This window comes from Achroia grisella, unplaced genomic scaffold (assembly GCF_030625045.1).
Source record: "Achroia grisella isolate CSIRO2021 unplaced genomic scaffold, CSIRO_AGI_Agris_v1 utg109, whole genome shotgun sequence".
NCBI classification, from domain to species: Eukaryota; Metazoa; Arthropoda; class Insecta; order Lepidoptera; family Pyralidae; genus Achroia; species Achroia grisella.
Window position 1 is genome coordinate 7,376,358 of NW_026712573.1, and position 15,063 is coordinate 7,391,420.

Consider the following 15,063-nt stretch of genomic DNA (forward strand, 5'->3'; position numbering starts at 1 on the left):
AGTATGAGCTGTGATATGAGTATCAATTTCTTCGAAGTTTCTAGAATGAAAAAAATTAAATTATTTACACCTGATAGAGTTATATAATTTAAATACATATTGCAGAAAAAATAATAATAGAAATTTTATTAGTTGTTAAAATCTTTCTAACTGACACAGTATTTAAGAAATTATCAACCCAAAAACACATCACAAAATTTTGAAATCAAAGATCACTCATATTTTTTAGCGTTTATTTCTTTTACATTTAAATAGGTTACTTCACGTATAGGTAATAAAATATTATGTACATAAATTGTATTATTAATTATGTAGATAGATATCTACATAATTTAATTGGAACCCTGGTGTGCGAGATCGACTATACTAGTGTTAACAATTAATATTACTCATGAAGATCTAAATATACCTATGCTATCTAATAGTAACAAATCTATATATGGGAAACAATAATTTATATATAACTTTATTCCCAGATACCATCATACTCTTTACATAATTTTTACGGCACATTAACATTAGGTTAGCGACGCGCCGCCATCGATTTTTTGTTTGGCAAAATTATTAATTTAAAGTATGTAAATTTAATGATGGTGGACTGATAACGTGCGGCAAAAAAGCCCGTGTTTACCCATCGGTCCATCTGCCCATAAAAACAAAAGATGTGCGTCCACAGTTCGTGTCGTCGTTTGTTCGTCTGCAAACGTGCGCGTCTCTCGGCTGCAGATGCGTCGCGTGCTTTCGTATCCGCGAGTTCGGTGACAGATTTTATTATACTCTCAAGGAGTGAATCCTAACAGTTTATTAGTGATAAAGGTTTGTTTGTGCTTGTTGCATACATTTACATATTTTGGGAAAAGGAAGAAATTTTGCTGTATGACATAATTATATAATATTATAAAAGACAAGTTTTCAGTTACAATGTTAATTTTGATACCATTATTACTAGGTATGGATAAAACGGGAGAATTCCCTATCGCACAAAGAATCATCAAAATCATATATTCAAATTCACATGATACCAAAAATATTTAATTATATTAATAATATTATTCATCATCATAATTACTATGTATGGATAACAATGGGTGTCCCAAACGCAAAAAAAAATCATAAAAATCGATTCAAATTCGCATAAAAACTGTATGAGCATAAATATAATCCAGTGCTTACATATCACTAATCTATATATGTACTAGAGCTCAATTTTGGATACTAATTAGTACGATTTAACTGTGGGGTTGGTAAACATTAATCTGTATATATTTTACATAAAAATGTATTTTATTATAGGACGTAATAATACTATAAAATATCGTAACAAAATATATATAAAACCTTGAAATTCCTTTTATAATAAAGGCATACAATATTATTTCACTCATGCATCGATTTCTATCTACATGTCAAAATAATGATGCTATTATCTAAATAATATGTAAATAGTATCTATCTATGTATATTTCCTAACCTCCCGCATTTCTATTGTACTGTATATGTATATTTAGTGTAGCTATCACATATTTTTTTGATAATCTACTTATATTAATAGGTCCGTATGGAGATTGTAGAATATAGTCCCACTGAAATGAGAACCAAAATTACGATAGCCAGAACCGAGATTCGAACCCACTTTTTAATACGAGGGGAATGTTTCATACAAACCGCCCACCTTCATAAAACAATGCTTCAATGCAAAATAAGCAATGCTTGCACTATGTGTACTAAACAAATGACAGAAATACCTACTTAAATATTTTGTTTTGTAAATATATAAACCTAAAAAGACTCACACCAATACATATAACCACGACACGAATATAAATATTTGTATCGTGCGAGGAATTGAACTTGCGATCATAGGTGGTAGGTGTGCTAATCCGCTAGAGCACCAAGCCGTCATTTCTGTACTATTGCACTCTTAATATCTGGTAATATCATTAAGAGTATTACCTATGTTACGTATACACCTACTATATTATATATTTATAGTATCTAATTATTCTGTTTTTCAATATATTTTTTTAATAGTTAGACAGTGTATGCAATTTTAATGAACACGTGAGAATATATATTACGTAATCAATTATCTATTACTCCATGTTTAATACGTCATATGTTAAGGACTTTGTTACATAAGTTTAATTAGTTGTTTTTTTACAGGTTCAATTACAGTGGTTTTAGTGACGTCATAATGTTAAGATCTCCAGAGGTAAGTGTTTCACAGTAATATAGTAATCAACCTAATTATAAAACAATAATATATTCTATTGTCATTTTGAAACTATTATAAATAAGTACAAATATTTTTTTTATAAATATAATTTGTCTATCATCTACAACCCCCCATTTTTTTATGGATGATAATGGTATGGTTCAACCGCCTGCGCTACCGGTTTACGCTGGCGGGGCACCTATGGAGGACGATAGAATGAGAATGAGGTCAGGTCAGTTAGCCCGTAAGTTAGTTAAATTCCTAGTGAATTTATCACGATGGTTTCCAAGGGGAACCGCGTGGAGGTCAACCTGACATGGTACTTTGCTAGCAATAGGGTCATCAGTCGATATTACTAACAATTCCCTTCCCCCCTTGGGGGGTACCATTTACCATGTACCCAACCAAACCAATTTCATTCAAGACAATTATTGAAATTGATTACAAAACATTTTTAATATGATTGTGATTAAGCGATTTCTTTATAATTTATTTTTTCCAATCATGGGTTATGTTTCTATAGTACTTAAATTGTCAATAAGGATTTGTTTATTTTTTAAATAAATAAGTTTTATCTTATTATTATTTATATTATAAATGCAAAAGTTTGTGAGTATGGATGGATGTTTGTTACTCGTTCACGCAAAAACTACTGAAAGGATTTTGATGAAACTTTACTGTAATATAGCTCAGAATAACATATCATTTCACGCGGGTGAATCCACGGGGGCAGTTAGTATATTCATATGCCATATCACAGAAAAGATAATATTACATAATCATTCACACAAACACAATAGAGATATTAAATAGTTATTACTTTTCTTAAATTTTCAAATCGGTAGCTTTTTATTACAAACCCGGTTTGGCATGATTACATTTGAAATGTAATAATGTAACTTGTCACGTATTCACGATACTGTTATTGCGTAGACATAAGGTTCAAATTATAAAGCAATGGTAAAGTGCAGTTATCCGAAACTGTATATATAAAGTATTTACACTTCTTCATGTTGATGAATAATAAACAGACTTAAATTGAGTAGAAGCTTACTGATACACTGATGCGCACTATTATTATCAATTAAACTGTTTTACAACTCCCTTCTGATCATGACTATGTCAGCCTGACCATCATTATACGCGACACCTTTCTTAATCTATCGTTTAATGAAAAAAACTTATATTAACTGCGGAATGGTAAACAGGATTGTTAGTAATGAGGCCTTTTTTAAATCAACGACAACACTAAATGTGTACGCAGTGATAATAGGATGAAGATGAAGACAACTCAGTTAGTCAGCATTGAAAGAAAACTTTTATATCAATAAAGATAGGGTAACTTTACTTTTCATTTAGACTACTTTTTACCAGCCACTTTGTCCAATATATATTAATCTGGATAAAAAGTAGTGTCAGTTTTTTTCAACGCGAATAATATCTGCTTGTATGCCAAAAATAACTATTGGTTTGGCCGTTAGATGTGTTAGTATGGTGTCCCGGTGTATAATGTCCTAGATACATATTAATTAATGTCAATAAAATTATAAATAGTGAAAGCTAACTTATTTGTGAGATTTATAAACAAACATGTATATTATACATAAAATAACATTTTTTGTTATTTTCTTCGTTTGCCCTAATTCTTTTTATCGCATAATCATCTTTTTATATATTTTTTTACTTTACTATTATTATCTTTATTTAGCTTGTTCCTTCCAAATTCTCAGATAATTCTCCTATGTAGAGAACTGCTGAGGAGCTGCTAAGCAGAGAACAGCTTAAACATTGTTATGAATGATTGTATTATTATAACAAAATAACTTATTATACATTAATTCATAGTTCTGGAGTACCTAACTATCGGCCAGTATGTTTTAGTCGTAATTATTTTAACGACTGTAGTTAAGTGTTTAAAAAAATGTAGCTGGTAGGTATGTAGGTAGTTAAGTAATTTGGCATCCTAAAATAAGCTAAATTTGAATATAAATATTTTAATGACACATTAATGTAAATTGTATAGCTATTTATCGTCAATTTTCTTATCGTGGTAGACTTTGTACGATCTGCATGGGTATTTCTGTCTTATCTATTTTTGGCGCCAAACAGTTTACATATGCTGTATTTTTGTAAATTAATGTATGGTAGGTAATGAAATTACAGGGTAACGGGCATCTAAGTGCTCCCAAATGGTAGTGCAATAAAGGAATTTATTCTAGTCATGTAAGAAAAGTTTCTTTTTAAACAAATTATGATCTCAATTCTCTCGCATCATTGTAGACACACGTTGTCATAACCCTTTTATTAGTTAATTATGTAATTGATACGATATAGATATTTATTAATAGTAATTAATTATTATTATTAATATCTATATCAATTCATACAGTGCCATCTAGGTGTATTAGAACAACTAGACCATCGAGACTGTTAATATTCTTATAATTACCATCGCTATTTCAAAATGAGTCGTTTTTGTGTGGAACAAAAACCGAAATTAAAATCGTATTAGCGTAAATAACTATTATGCTATACATCTTTAAACTTAATCTATAGTAGATATTTTGATGTGTATACACCAGTAAACCGAACGTATCAAGTATTTGTGCAGAATGAATATCTAGGTAACAAATTAAATAGAAGTGTAAATACTCTTGCGATACTCAAATCGATTACAAAGAAATTTGCATTGATATATTGTATATAAAAAACACAGAATGAAACAGTTTATAATATACGGTGAAATTATAGAACATATATAGAGAATAGAACAAGCAAAATATTATTTGTAAATAGGTAGATGTAGATAAATTGTTCGTGTTGCTTGTCGTTGTATTATCTGTGAAGGTGCTTCGATCTTCCAGAGATGTATTGTGATATCTCTGGAAGACAATAATTTTATTGCTTTTAATGTATATATAAATCTATAATAATATTATAAAGAGATAGAATATGTTACTTTAGCTGTTGCGGTTGATTGAGGTGAAGTACATGCATTATGCATTAATCATTGATAGAGCAAGCAATTTAGACCACAGAACATCTAATTGTTCAAAGTCCTATGATCGCTAAAATCAATAAATAAAAAACGTAGCTAATAATCGTAATTACATAATAAGTAGTAGTTTGTTTTAGAATCTGATTATGTGATGATCTCGTAATTGTATTGATTTATTTCTTTGTTGAATTCTTCAGATCGAGACAATAGACTCATTTGCGAATTGGATGCGTTGGAAATACCTTCAATTTGAATAAATTTATTGTAATCGATATTTTCTATCTGAGGTAATAAGTACAGTGATTAATTCATCATCATCATCATCATCGCAGCCCGGAAGACGTCCACTGCTGGACATAGGACATTATTTAATTGTAGTTAAATACAACTGTAAATACAGAATTGTAAAATCAAGTGCATACACTATATTATTTTGAGGTTTAGGTAGGTAAATTTTTTATAAAGACTGAAATGTACATTATTTTAATTATACAGATTTAAACTTCATAAAATTCTTTTGGGGATCCATATAAAATATAATTCGTAGAATAATGAAATTAGTCTAATTGAACGGAATGTTTTGATTAGGACCGATGATTGTTTATATTTTTAGGAGTAAATTAGAACTGGTACTGTTCTAACGATGTCTAAATAAAATTAATATTAATTCTAGCCTACTTTCAAATGTGGACTATTATTTTAATCTATATTAAGTAGATTGTGGATGATGGCGCTACTGAGTTCTAGGGTATATACCTATTTATTGGATATTACTCATTATTATTTATAAACTAAAGACGAATAATTTTATGATAAATAAAAATTTATTCGAAACATTTAAAGAAATATGGTCGTTGAAAAAACTGCTGACACCTATCGCCATTGACATCGCTGTATTCCAGTCAACTCTTAGCCACAGCTACCAACCTAGTCGAAACGTCCGGAGAGGTTAATACCTGCATATACCCAGTTAACTATATTAATAATGTATATTGAACACGAAAGATTTAAAATAGGCCTTATAAATACATTTGTTTCAGGCATGTGCGTGCCCAATTCAAGAAGTGGGGCCGTCAATGGCAGGGTCGTGTCCCAACCAGTATTTACTATTCATGACAATATTGGAAGCATTTGTAAACAGTCGTTGCGACCTCGCAGACCCATGTCAGAGGATCACAAGTAGGGAAGATCTGGATGACAGTTACGACTTCATAGTGGCAGGGGGTGGCACTGCTGGAGCAGTAGTTGCTGGAAGATTGTCAGAGAATCCTCAGTGGAAGGTAATTACGTAAAATATTTTATATACCTACAAAAGACTAATTATGTCGACTACACAGTAAAATATACTTTCTATTTTGTCTATCCTTCACCGTTTGCTAATATTGTCTGACTGGCAAGATTTATTGTTGTTGGAAGTGTGGATGTTAATATTCCTTAGTATTAAACTGGATGGGACTGGTTTGCTCTAATCACTACGACTGATTTACTCTTATTTTATTACTGAACCAGTTGGTTGTGTATTTAAAATTATTTAGGGTTTCTATTATTATTTGGTAGTATGTATTCACATATTTCAAATAAAAAATATGAAAAATTACAACTAAATTATTTAAAAGAGCAACAGGCAAATTTGGTTCGTTCTTCTTGTGATGGGAGAGCTTTCCAAATGAGCGGCAGTTTAAAAGTAATGACTATTCAAAATTGCTTCAGTGTAAGGTTATTTGAATAAAGATTTTTCTATTCTATTCCAATACTTCATACTCGGCTGCGTGCCCTATGATGTAATGAATCTGTTGCGTTTTTAGTTTGCGCGGTAAAATAAAATAGACTTCTTATGCAGATATATTGTTTTGTTGAGATATATATATTATGGATATCCCGTTCAATTCTGTTTGGATATTATTTATTCAACTATGAATATAGTCTTAGGTACCTGACCACTTATGATGAATATCTGGCATTAGACTTAATACAACATGTCATTTAACAGATAGCTAAGGCCTCCCATTCAGAAAAGCTTTTCATCCATGTCGGACCGAGCGAGAATCCGTACATTGTTGTATTGTCAGACATCGCATATCTAATTGATAAGCATTTAAATCTTCCTCGATCACTGTTTAATGATCAATTAGGACGCATGATATCTAAGTACATATAACTTGTAGACCATTTATGAACATTTTCTAAGCTTAAGTAGGTATATAGACTAAAGAAAGCTGAGAAAAATAGAGACGACATGAACTTCTGTAAAGATTACTTCCCCTCAGCAGTTTCTAACGTTAATACACAATCGTATAAATTGATATAATTAATGTGTTATCACATGTTTAGGATTTTATTATCTGTACCTATATAAGGATTTATTAATAAAATAATAGAGGAAAATATACCTATATAGATTTATTATTATTCAAGAATAATAACAAATCTATGCAGGTATATTATTATATTATATATGTATATTATTGATTATTTATTAGGTATTTAATATAAGAGATGACGTCTCTGTAGACGACAGTTGTACGAACGTGTCGCGCAGAAAGTTGCGAGCAAAACCAGTATATAAATATAGGTCATTATCTTTGCAGGTGTTATTAATAGAGGCAGGTGGCGATGAACCAACTGCCTCATCTGTCCCAGCATGGGTGACAGCATACTGGGGACGAGAAGAGACTGATTGGATGTATTACACTGAACCTCAAGAGAAGGCATGCCTAGAAGACGAGGGTAAATGCTACTGGCCTAGAGGGAAAATGTTAGGTAAGTAGTTGATTATCTATGCAAAATTACAGGTCAAGTTAATTTGAATACTATCCACTTTATTACCTACCTAATAATATAATAAAATAAATATTTCGATGACTATGTTGGATAATCGATTCGATAACAACGAAATAAGGAACTACCTAATATATTTATCATGCACAATACAAGAAGGTGTAAAATAGCACATTACAATGTTGACCATTTGGAATTGATTTCAAGAGTAGGTAGTAGCTATATGTAACGTAATCGTCTCGTATGGACGGAATGGTAGAGATATATTAAGAGCAAAGAAATTTAGAAAAAGTGTAAAAGTAGAAAATAAAACAATTAATAAAATAAAACGGAAATTAGTAATTACAAATTGATGTGATTCCATTTTATTTCAATTAAATCAGAAGTTTACGTATAAATAGTATCTACTTACGTATAATATAGTAGAAGTTTACGTATAATAAGTATCTATAAAAATGTTCATGAATGCAGTCGAAGAACGTCGCGCTAAGACCACTAAATAACATGCTCAAAATGTTGTACACTCGTATGTAAATACATGTAGATCTTACACTATGTAAGGTATAGTCTATATATCATATTTTTTTTAATGAATCTTCTTTATAGACCGAATGTATTAGGATTTATGGGTCACAAAAAGCGTGAGCCTTTAGCTATGAGTCCAAATTGAATCGAGAAATTGGTTTCGTTACTTAAACTTCGTGCCTTGATGTAGGCATACCTTAGGTATACCACAGTCGTGAATGTTATATATTATCCTCATTCATTTGATAGGGGGCTGTTCGGTAATCAACGGCATGATGTACCAACGAGGTCACAGTGCAGACTACGATGCATGGGCAGTGAACGGTGCGGCTGGCTGGTCTTGGTTCGATGTTCTACCATACTTCCTCAAAAGCGAGGACAATAAGGAAATCGGGAGGGGAATATCTGGCCAATATCATAATACTGGTGGACCATTGCCAGTTCAGAAGGTATGTTATATATCTTTCTAAATAGTAATCGTAAGAACGTGATATCTTTTTCTCAGGTCTTCAAAAAAGGAATCGAACGCAATAGTTGGCGTAAATATTTTATTAGCGTAATTATAGTGTCTACCCGCATAAACATTTCAACTAAATCAATGTTATCACATATCATGCAAGTACTTTCCCAATTTTCTGAGGTTAGGGTTGTTACATTGTTAAGTAGGTAATTTCTGTTTGAGGTTGTAAACTTGAGATACCATAACAATCAGATCCAGCTTTTCTATTATGTTCATTATTGTCCACATTAACACGTCCAATACTGAGATGCATTAAGTCGTTTTCTTTTTCTATATTTCAGTTCCGTTACGCGCCTCAATTCGCTCACGATGTGGTGTCTGCTGCTATTGAGATTGGTTATCTGCCTACCAGCGACTTAAATGGAGAAACTATTACAGGTTTCACTATAGCGCAGACTATGAGGTGAGTATTCATGAAGGTGGATTGGGACTCATAATGTTATCTACATAATTTACCCAGGTTAGACTTATAGTTTATACCGGTCTAAAATTCGTTTGCATAAGTACCTCAGTCTTATCTGTTTCAATCACCAAAACTTGCTTTGTAACTTGTATTTCGGTTGTAGTATTAGATTAGTCAGTGAAATTACAGGTTAACATGCATGATATGTGAGTTCTCACGAGTGACTACGCATGAGTGATATCACGGTTGTCATGTATTTATAATACCTGTATGTAATGCCGTAATATGTACATAGGAGAGGGTTACAATTGGGCAGGCTTGTTTGTCATTCTTATTTTACATAAAAGAATCGAGTCGGAGATGACTTTACTTTTCTTTGAATTGAATTAAAAAAAATAGTACTTACAAGTACTACTAAATAATTATGTATCATACAAAAGCTGCGATCATGTGAGAAATTTTAAAGTTTTTTGTAGTTTGCAGCATAAATACAGTACCTAATCATCAATAACAACAACCTAACAATACTACTTGTATTTAAATTAAACCAGTTATATTTTCTGAGAATATGATGTTTTCTTAGAAAATATACTTGTGGTTCGGTCAACCATTACTTATTTAAACCACTTTTGCAGTGATGGATCCCGATACAGTACAGCACGTACTTTCCTTCGGCCAGGGGCGAAGCGTGACAACCTTCACGTTCTGCTCAATGCTCATGTTTCACGAGTAATAGTAGACCCGGTTCTCAAGAAAGTCCAATCTGTCGAGTATATTAAGAATGGAGAAACCAAAACAGTACGAGTAAATAAAGAGGTGGGCACCACTTAACATTATCGCAAAAACTGTGGTGGAGTGTCTGGAGTTCTTCGTCTTTTTTCCAAGTTATTATTTTTTAAAGAATGTGAAAAAATGGATTAACATTAAAAGTTGGTTTAGGTACTAATATATAAAAGTATTCTTTTGATAAATATAATGTATATATCATTATGTTCCTACATACACACCATATATGAACAAAAATATTAGAAACCTCATACAAATACTACATTATTCCCAATTTTTAAAATAAAATGAAAATTTACGTTGTTGTTACCAGGTTGTCTGTAAAAGACTGATTACAGCATTACAGAAAAGACCTATGTTCCTGTGACCTGTTCCTTCTACAATTTTTTTTATTCGATTTTTTGTTTCTTTTCTGTGCACAACAAAAGTTTATTATAATGAAAAACTGTCATTTTTTATAGGCGATACTATCAGCTGGCACTTTAAATACTCCACAAATTCTTCTGCTCTCCGGTATCGGCCCTAAAGACACTCTAAACAAGTTCAATATACCAACTATTAAGGAATTGCCTGGAGTGGGTCAGAATCTGCAGAACCACGTGGGTCTAGAAATGAAGTTCACGTTGAACAAGCTGGCTGAAGTACCTGAATTGAATTGGGCTACTGCAATGGACTATATGTTGAAACGGGAAGGACCTTTGTCTGGAACTGGACTTTCACAGGTAATCTTTGTTTCATGTTGTTGATGGTCTAGTGATTTCGCACACCGCCTTAGTTACGATACAAACGCTTTATAATTTATAATATCTGGATATTTTCCATGTATATTATATATTAAAAAAATAGGAAATGTTCTGCTGAATATGAAACTAGATGAGGCTGTGATTTTTCACTGCCAGGATTTTTATATAACATAATCGTGGCAAACTAGCTACTTTGATGCTCAATAGTTAATATTCCCTATAAATTCCTATAGTAAGTATAATAGGTTTTACGTTTTTGGAAAAACCCTAGAAAAAATCGACAAGAACTTAATTTCAACATTAAAGTTAGTGCGTCTTTCCGTTTTCTTAAAACCGTGTCAAGTGCAAAGGATGATTTTTTTGTCAATTATCTTCTAGAAATGTCAAACAAGACAAGATTAAGCAAATTGTCGTTATTGATCAAACCAATTACTAAATAATACATTATCCGAGTTTGACTACAGTATAGACTACAGTTTGTAGATGTACCATGTATAAAGCGCAGCATAAATTTCTTGATAAAGTATATATAAAATATTTTCTTTAGAAAGAATAATTGATGTTTTTGGGGTAGTATATATAATTTCCTTCAAAAAAATATATTTATATTTACTGTTGTACAAAATTTTTTGTACTGTCAATAAATAGGTACGATGAACTATAAATATGCTTATTTTCTAGTTAACTGGTATAGTGAACTCTAAATACGCCTCATCGGGCGGCAGAGATCCCGACCTGCAATTCTTTTTTGGTGGATTTTACGCCGGTTGTGGAAGCGGTGATATCATAGATCCAGAATCTGACTTAAGTGACAAAAGAGAAGTTTCGTAAGTACTTATTTTTTTTATTTATATTTTTGTAACTGGAATAGGTTTGTCATTCCTGGCCACCTACCTAGTGGTAAATGGCACCCTTCGTCTATATACATAGTGAGACCTCAGGTCATCAATGTGGCCTCGGTACTGTCCTATATGCATTGCAATACGTAGACTACGACATTATGCCTCCGCATTCTTGATGCCTTACCGTGCCTTGGTGGTCAAGCAGTTTAGATTGCTTCATATAGTTGCGGGTTCGATTTCTTGCATAATGCAAATATTTGTGTTCATAAGCATGACCGTTGGTAGTGGTCTGGGTGTTTTCTGTGCATATTATTATTACAAAAAAGTACCCAAACACAAGATCCGTTTAACTTAGGATTGCTACGGTGTGAACGCTGTGTGGATTGTCCAGGGTTATTATTAATAATGTAATTTTTTATTTTAGCATATCAGGTATCAACCTGCACCCCCGCAGTAGAGGGTATATAAGCATTCGATCGGTGGATCCTTTGCAACCTCCAGTGATGCAGCCCAACTACTTTTTGGATGAACACGACCTCGATGTGCTAGTCGAGGCTGGAAGAATAGCTTATAGGCTAGCGAATTCTACGGTAAGTTGACACAAACGTTATATATATTTTTTAAATCGTCATCATTACCGTAAGGCACGTACGAATGGCATTTGAGGCTAGCTACTGATACTCCTGCAGCTTGGCGGAAATAGGAGGAAAATACCACCCATAAATTGGGGGTACCCAATCAGAAAAAATATGTTTATCGCCTTAAATTATTTGGTTATTTTTATTTTTAGTTATAGATATTTGTCATTATTATTAAATTATTATTCGCACAATTTGACCCACCTAACACTTCCTATGCCACGCTCTATTGGGTTGACTGGAAGAGATCTCTTAGTTAACATTATTTCTAATAAACATACCTAAAAATGTATTTAAGCGTAATTAAGCGTAATAAATAAGAATATATAAATTAGTTAGGTTTTGGTGTTTAGTAGGAGTTATTTAAATTCATATTATAATATCACGGTTAATGATGCATTATATTTTTAGTAAGTTTGAATAGAAATATTTTTTCATACATAATACCTCATCAAGAAGGCAAATTTTCTTTGTTAGGTATCGCTGATTAATTTTTTGTTTCGATATTTAGATCCTGCGAGAGAAATACGGTATGACGCCGTCCGAGGAGCACGGTACAGTATGTCAGGGTGGCGGTGTGAACCCTACTGATGAATTCTTCAAATGTCTAGCGAAACACCACACTGCTCCAGAGAACCACCAAGTGGGAACTTGTAAGATGGGCCCCGAGTCGGATCCAATGGCTGTTGTAGATATGGAGTTAAAGGTTCATGGCATTGAAGGTGAGATTTAGGTTATATCAATTTCTACTGTTATTTTAGAGGATTCATTATTAACAAATTAAATTTATAATGCGAAACTAGAAAAGTATAAGTGCAGGAGGTAAATTTGGACTGGTCTTGTAATAGTTGGTGGACAAACTCTTTCTGCATGTAGAATAGTCAGGAAGAAGGGACATGTTATCATTCGTTCATTCATCAGGCCGAGCGAAATAATTGTAGGAAATCTTATTTAAAAATTTTAGAACTATCACCATTTTTTATGTTTTCTTATTAGAACCAGTATGAAAATGTCTACTTGGGGTAAATAAATTTATTTTACGTTATTTCATAATTATTATATTGGTTTTAGGTCTACGAGTAGTGGATGCTTCTATAATGCCTACAGTGATATCAGGTAAGTTTGCACACAACCTAGTGATAGAAATGGACTGTTAATTGACTATTTGTTAACATGATATATCTCAGGAGCTAACCGCCAACCTGATTGGTATATTTACTTTACTCTTTGGAGTGAATCTGCCACTCATATAGGTGAATAGTATTATAGACATAAATAGCCCGCGGTATATTACGTGTTGCTATTTCGAAATTCAAGAATCTGTAATATCACTGTTATTTCTTACGTTTTAACTGAAACAAATTTAATAATGCATGCTATTTGGCGGCTGAGAAAGGTGAGGTAAAGTTATCTACGCAGAAGACTTAATACAAAGTATACCTCAGTCTAGCTCGTGAGATGTTAAATTAGATTTTATGGTCTTGATGTTAAAGTATAATTAATAAAGACAATGTTTATCGACAGCAAATACAGCAGCACCAACAATAATGATTGGCGAACGCGGAGCAGAATTCATTCGGATACGGCATCAACGCTCTAAAAACAAGCCAGGTGATGTCGCCAATAGATTCGGAGACGACACGGACACGAACGCTAGCGGAAACTATGCCAGTAACGAAGGCGACAACGGTAATAGGTAAGTGTTTGTTTAGGTACTTACCATGTCCTTCAGTTTCAGTCAATCCCGTTGTAGACTGATCCATTTATTCATACTACCTACTACCCGTACCCGTACCGTACCCAAGTCGTGTATTTAGTTCCAGATGCCATCTATTGACGATAATCTTTGTAAAGATAAAGCATTTATTGCAACGGTTATATTTCTTTACATAATATAAAATGAAGTGGTTTTCGCTATCTGTTCGCTTAAACCCTTTAAACTACGTATTAATACAATTTTTATTAATAAATAGGAAAGTTTCACGAGAAAGGTTTATAAGTACAATATTTGCGACTTGTCAGTTCTTCTCACCTCGAAATGATTCCGAAAAGGCCGGTAAATTTGATATATAATAAGAGTTTGTAATTGAGCTACATGTATAAAAATATTTGGATTTGTTAAATTTGAACTCGAGTAATAGTGGACGAAACTTTATATAAACAGCAGAAGAAAGCGCGAGTAACATCTATTATATTTTAGGTGGACATTTGGCGACTACGCGAGTAACGAGGCCAAAGACGACAAGCTAACAAACAATCATGACTTCCACGCTTGGGATCACAGGTGGAAACCGTGGGAGAAGAATTTCCATACCAACAGACAATGGGACCAAAAAAATCAATATTTTCAACCGAATAATGAATGGTATAAACATCAAGTACCGTCGCAAACTCAGAACTATGAGAACTCAAGATAAAAGATTAGTACCGTTATGTTCCTAATACTTATGGCGTATCATATATGTAATAGATGCATCGTTACCACCATCGTAGTATAAAAAAAAATATGTTTGTACATCTTTTTATCACTTGTATTTGAACTCTAAAATTAATTTACCGCACAGTTTGACCTATTTACTAGCAACTACTAGTAAAGTTCGAGCTTTGTTTATATC

General features: G+C 32.5%; 1 protein-coding gene across 1 annotated transcript; it reads left to right on the forward strand.

Moving 5' to 3' along the window:
* The first annotated feature begins 695 nt into the window (after positions 1–695).
* On the forward strand, positions 696–15,062 carry LOC131845689 (glucose dehydrogenase [FAD, quinone]-like). Its single transcript, XM_059194786.1, has 14 exons — positions 696–816; positions 2,164–2,212; positions 6,254–6,493; positions 7,802–7,973; positions 8,766–8,965; positions 9,318–9,439; positions 10,075–10,255; positions 10,687–10,947; positions 11,650–11,795; positions 12,235–12,400; positions 12,960–13,170; positions 13,520–13,564; positions 13,973–14,144; positions 14,649–15,062. The coding sequence occupies exons 2-14, from the start codon at positions 2,195–2,197 to the stop codon at positions 14,863–14,865; spliced, it is 2,151 nt and encodes a 716-aa protein (XP_059050769.1). The 5' UTR covers positions 696–816; positions 2,164–2,194; the 3' UTR covers positions 14,866–15,062.
* The last annotated feature ends 1 nt before the right edge of the window (position 15,063 follows it).

What these genes read in the sequence shown, in the direction of transcription:
- LOC131845689 (XM_059194786.1), top strand. An exon ending in CAGAGAATCCTCAGTGGAAG is followed by an intron (nt 6,494 to 7,801) that starts GTAATTACGTAA and finishes TTATCTTTGCAG; the next exon opens with GTGTTATTAATAGAGGCAGG. An exon ending in AAAGGTTCATGGCATTGAAG is followed by an intron (nt 13,171 to 13,519) that starts GTGAGATTTAGG and finishes TATTGGTTTTAG; the next exon opens with GTCTACGAGTAGTGGATGCT.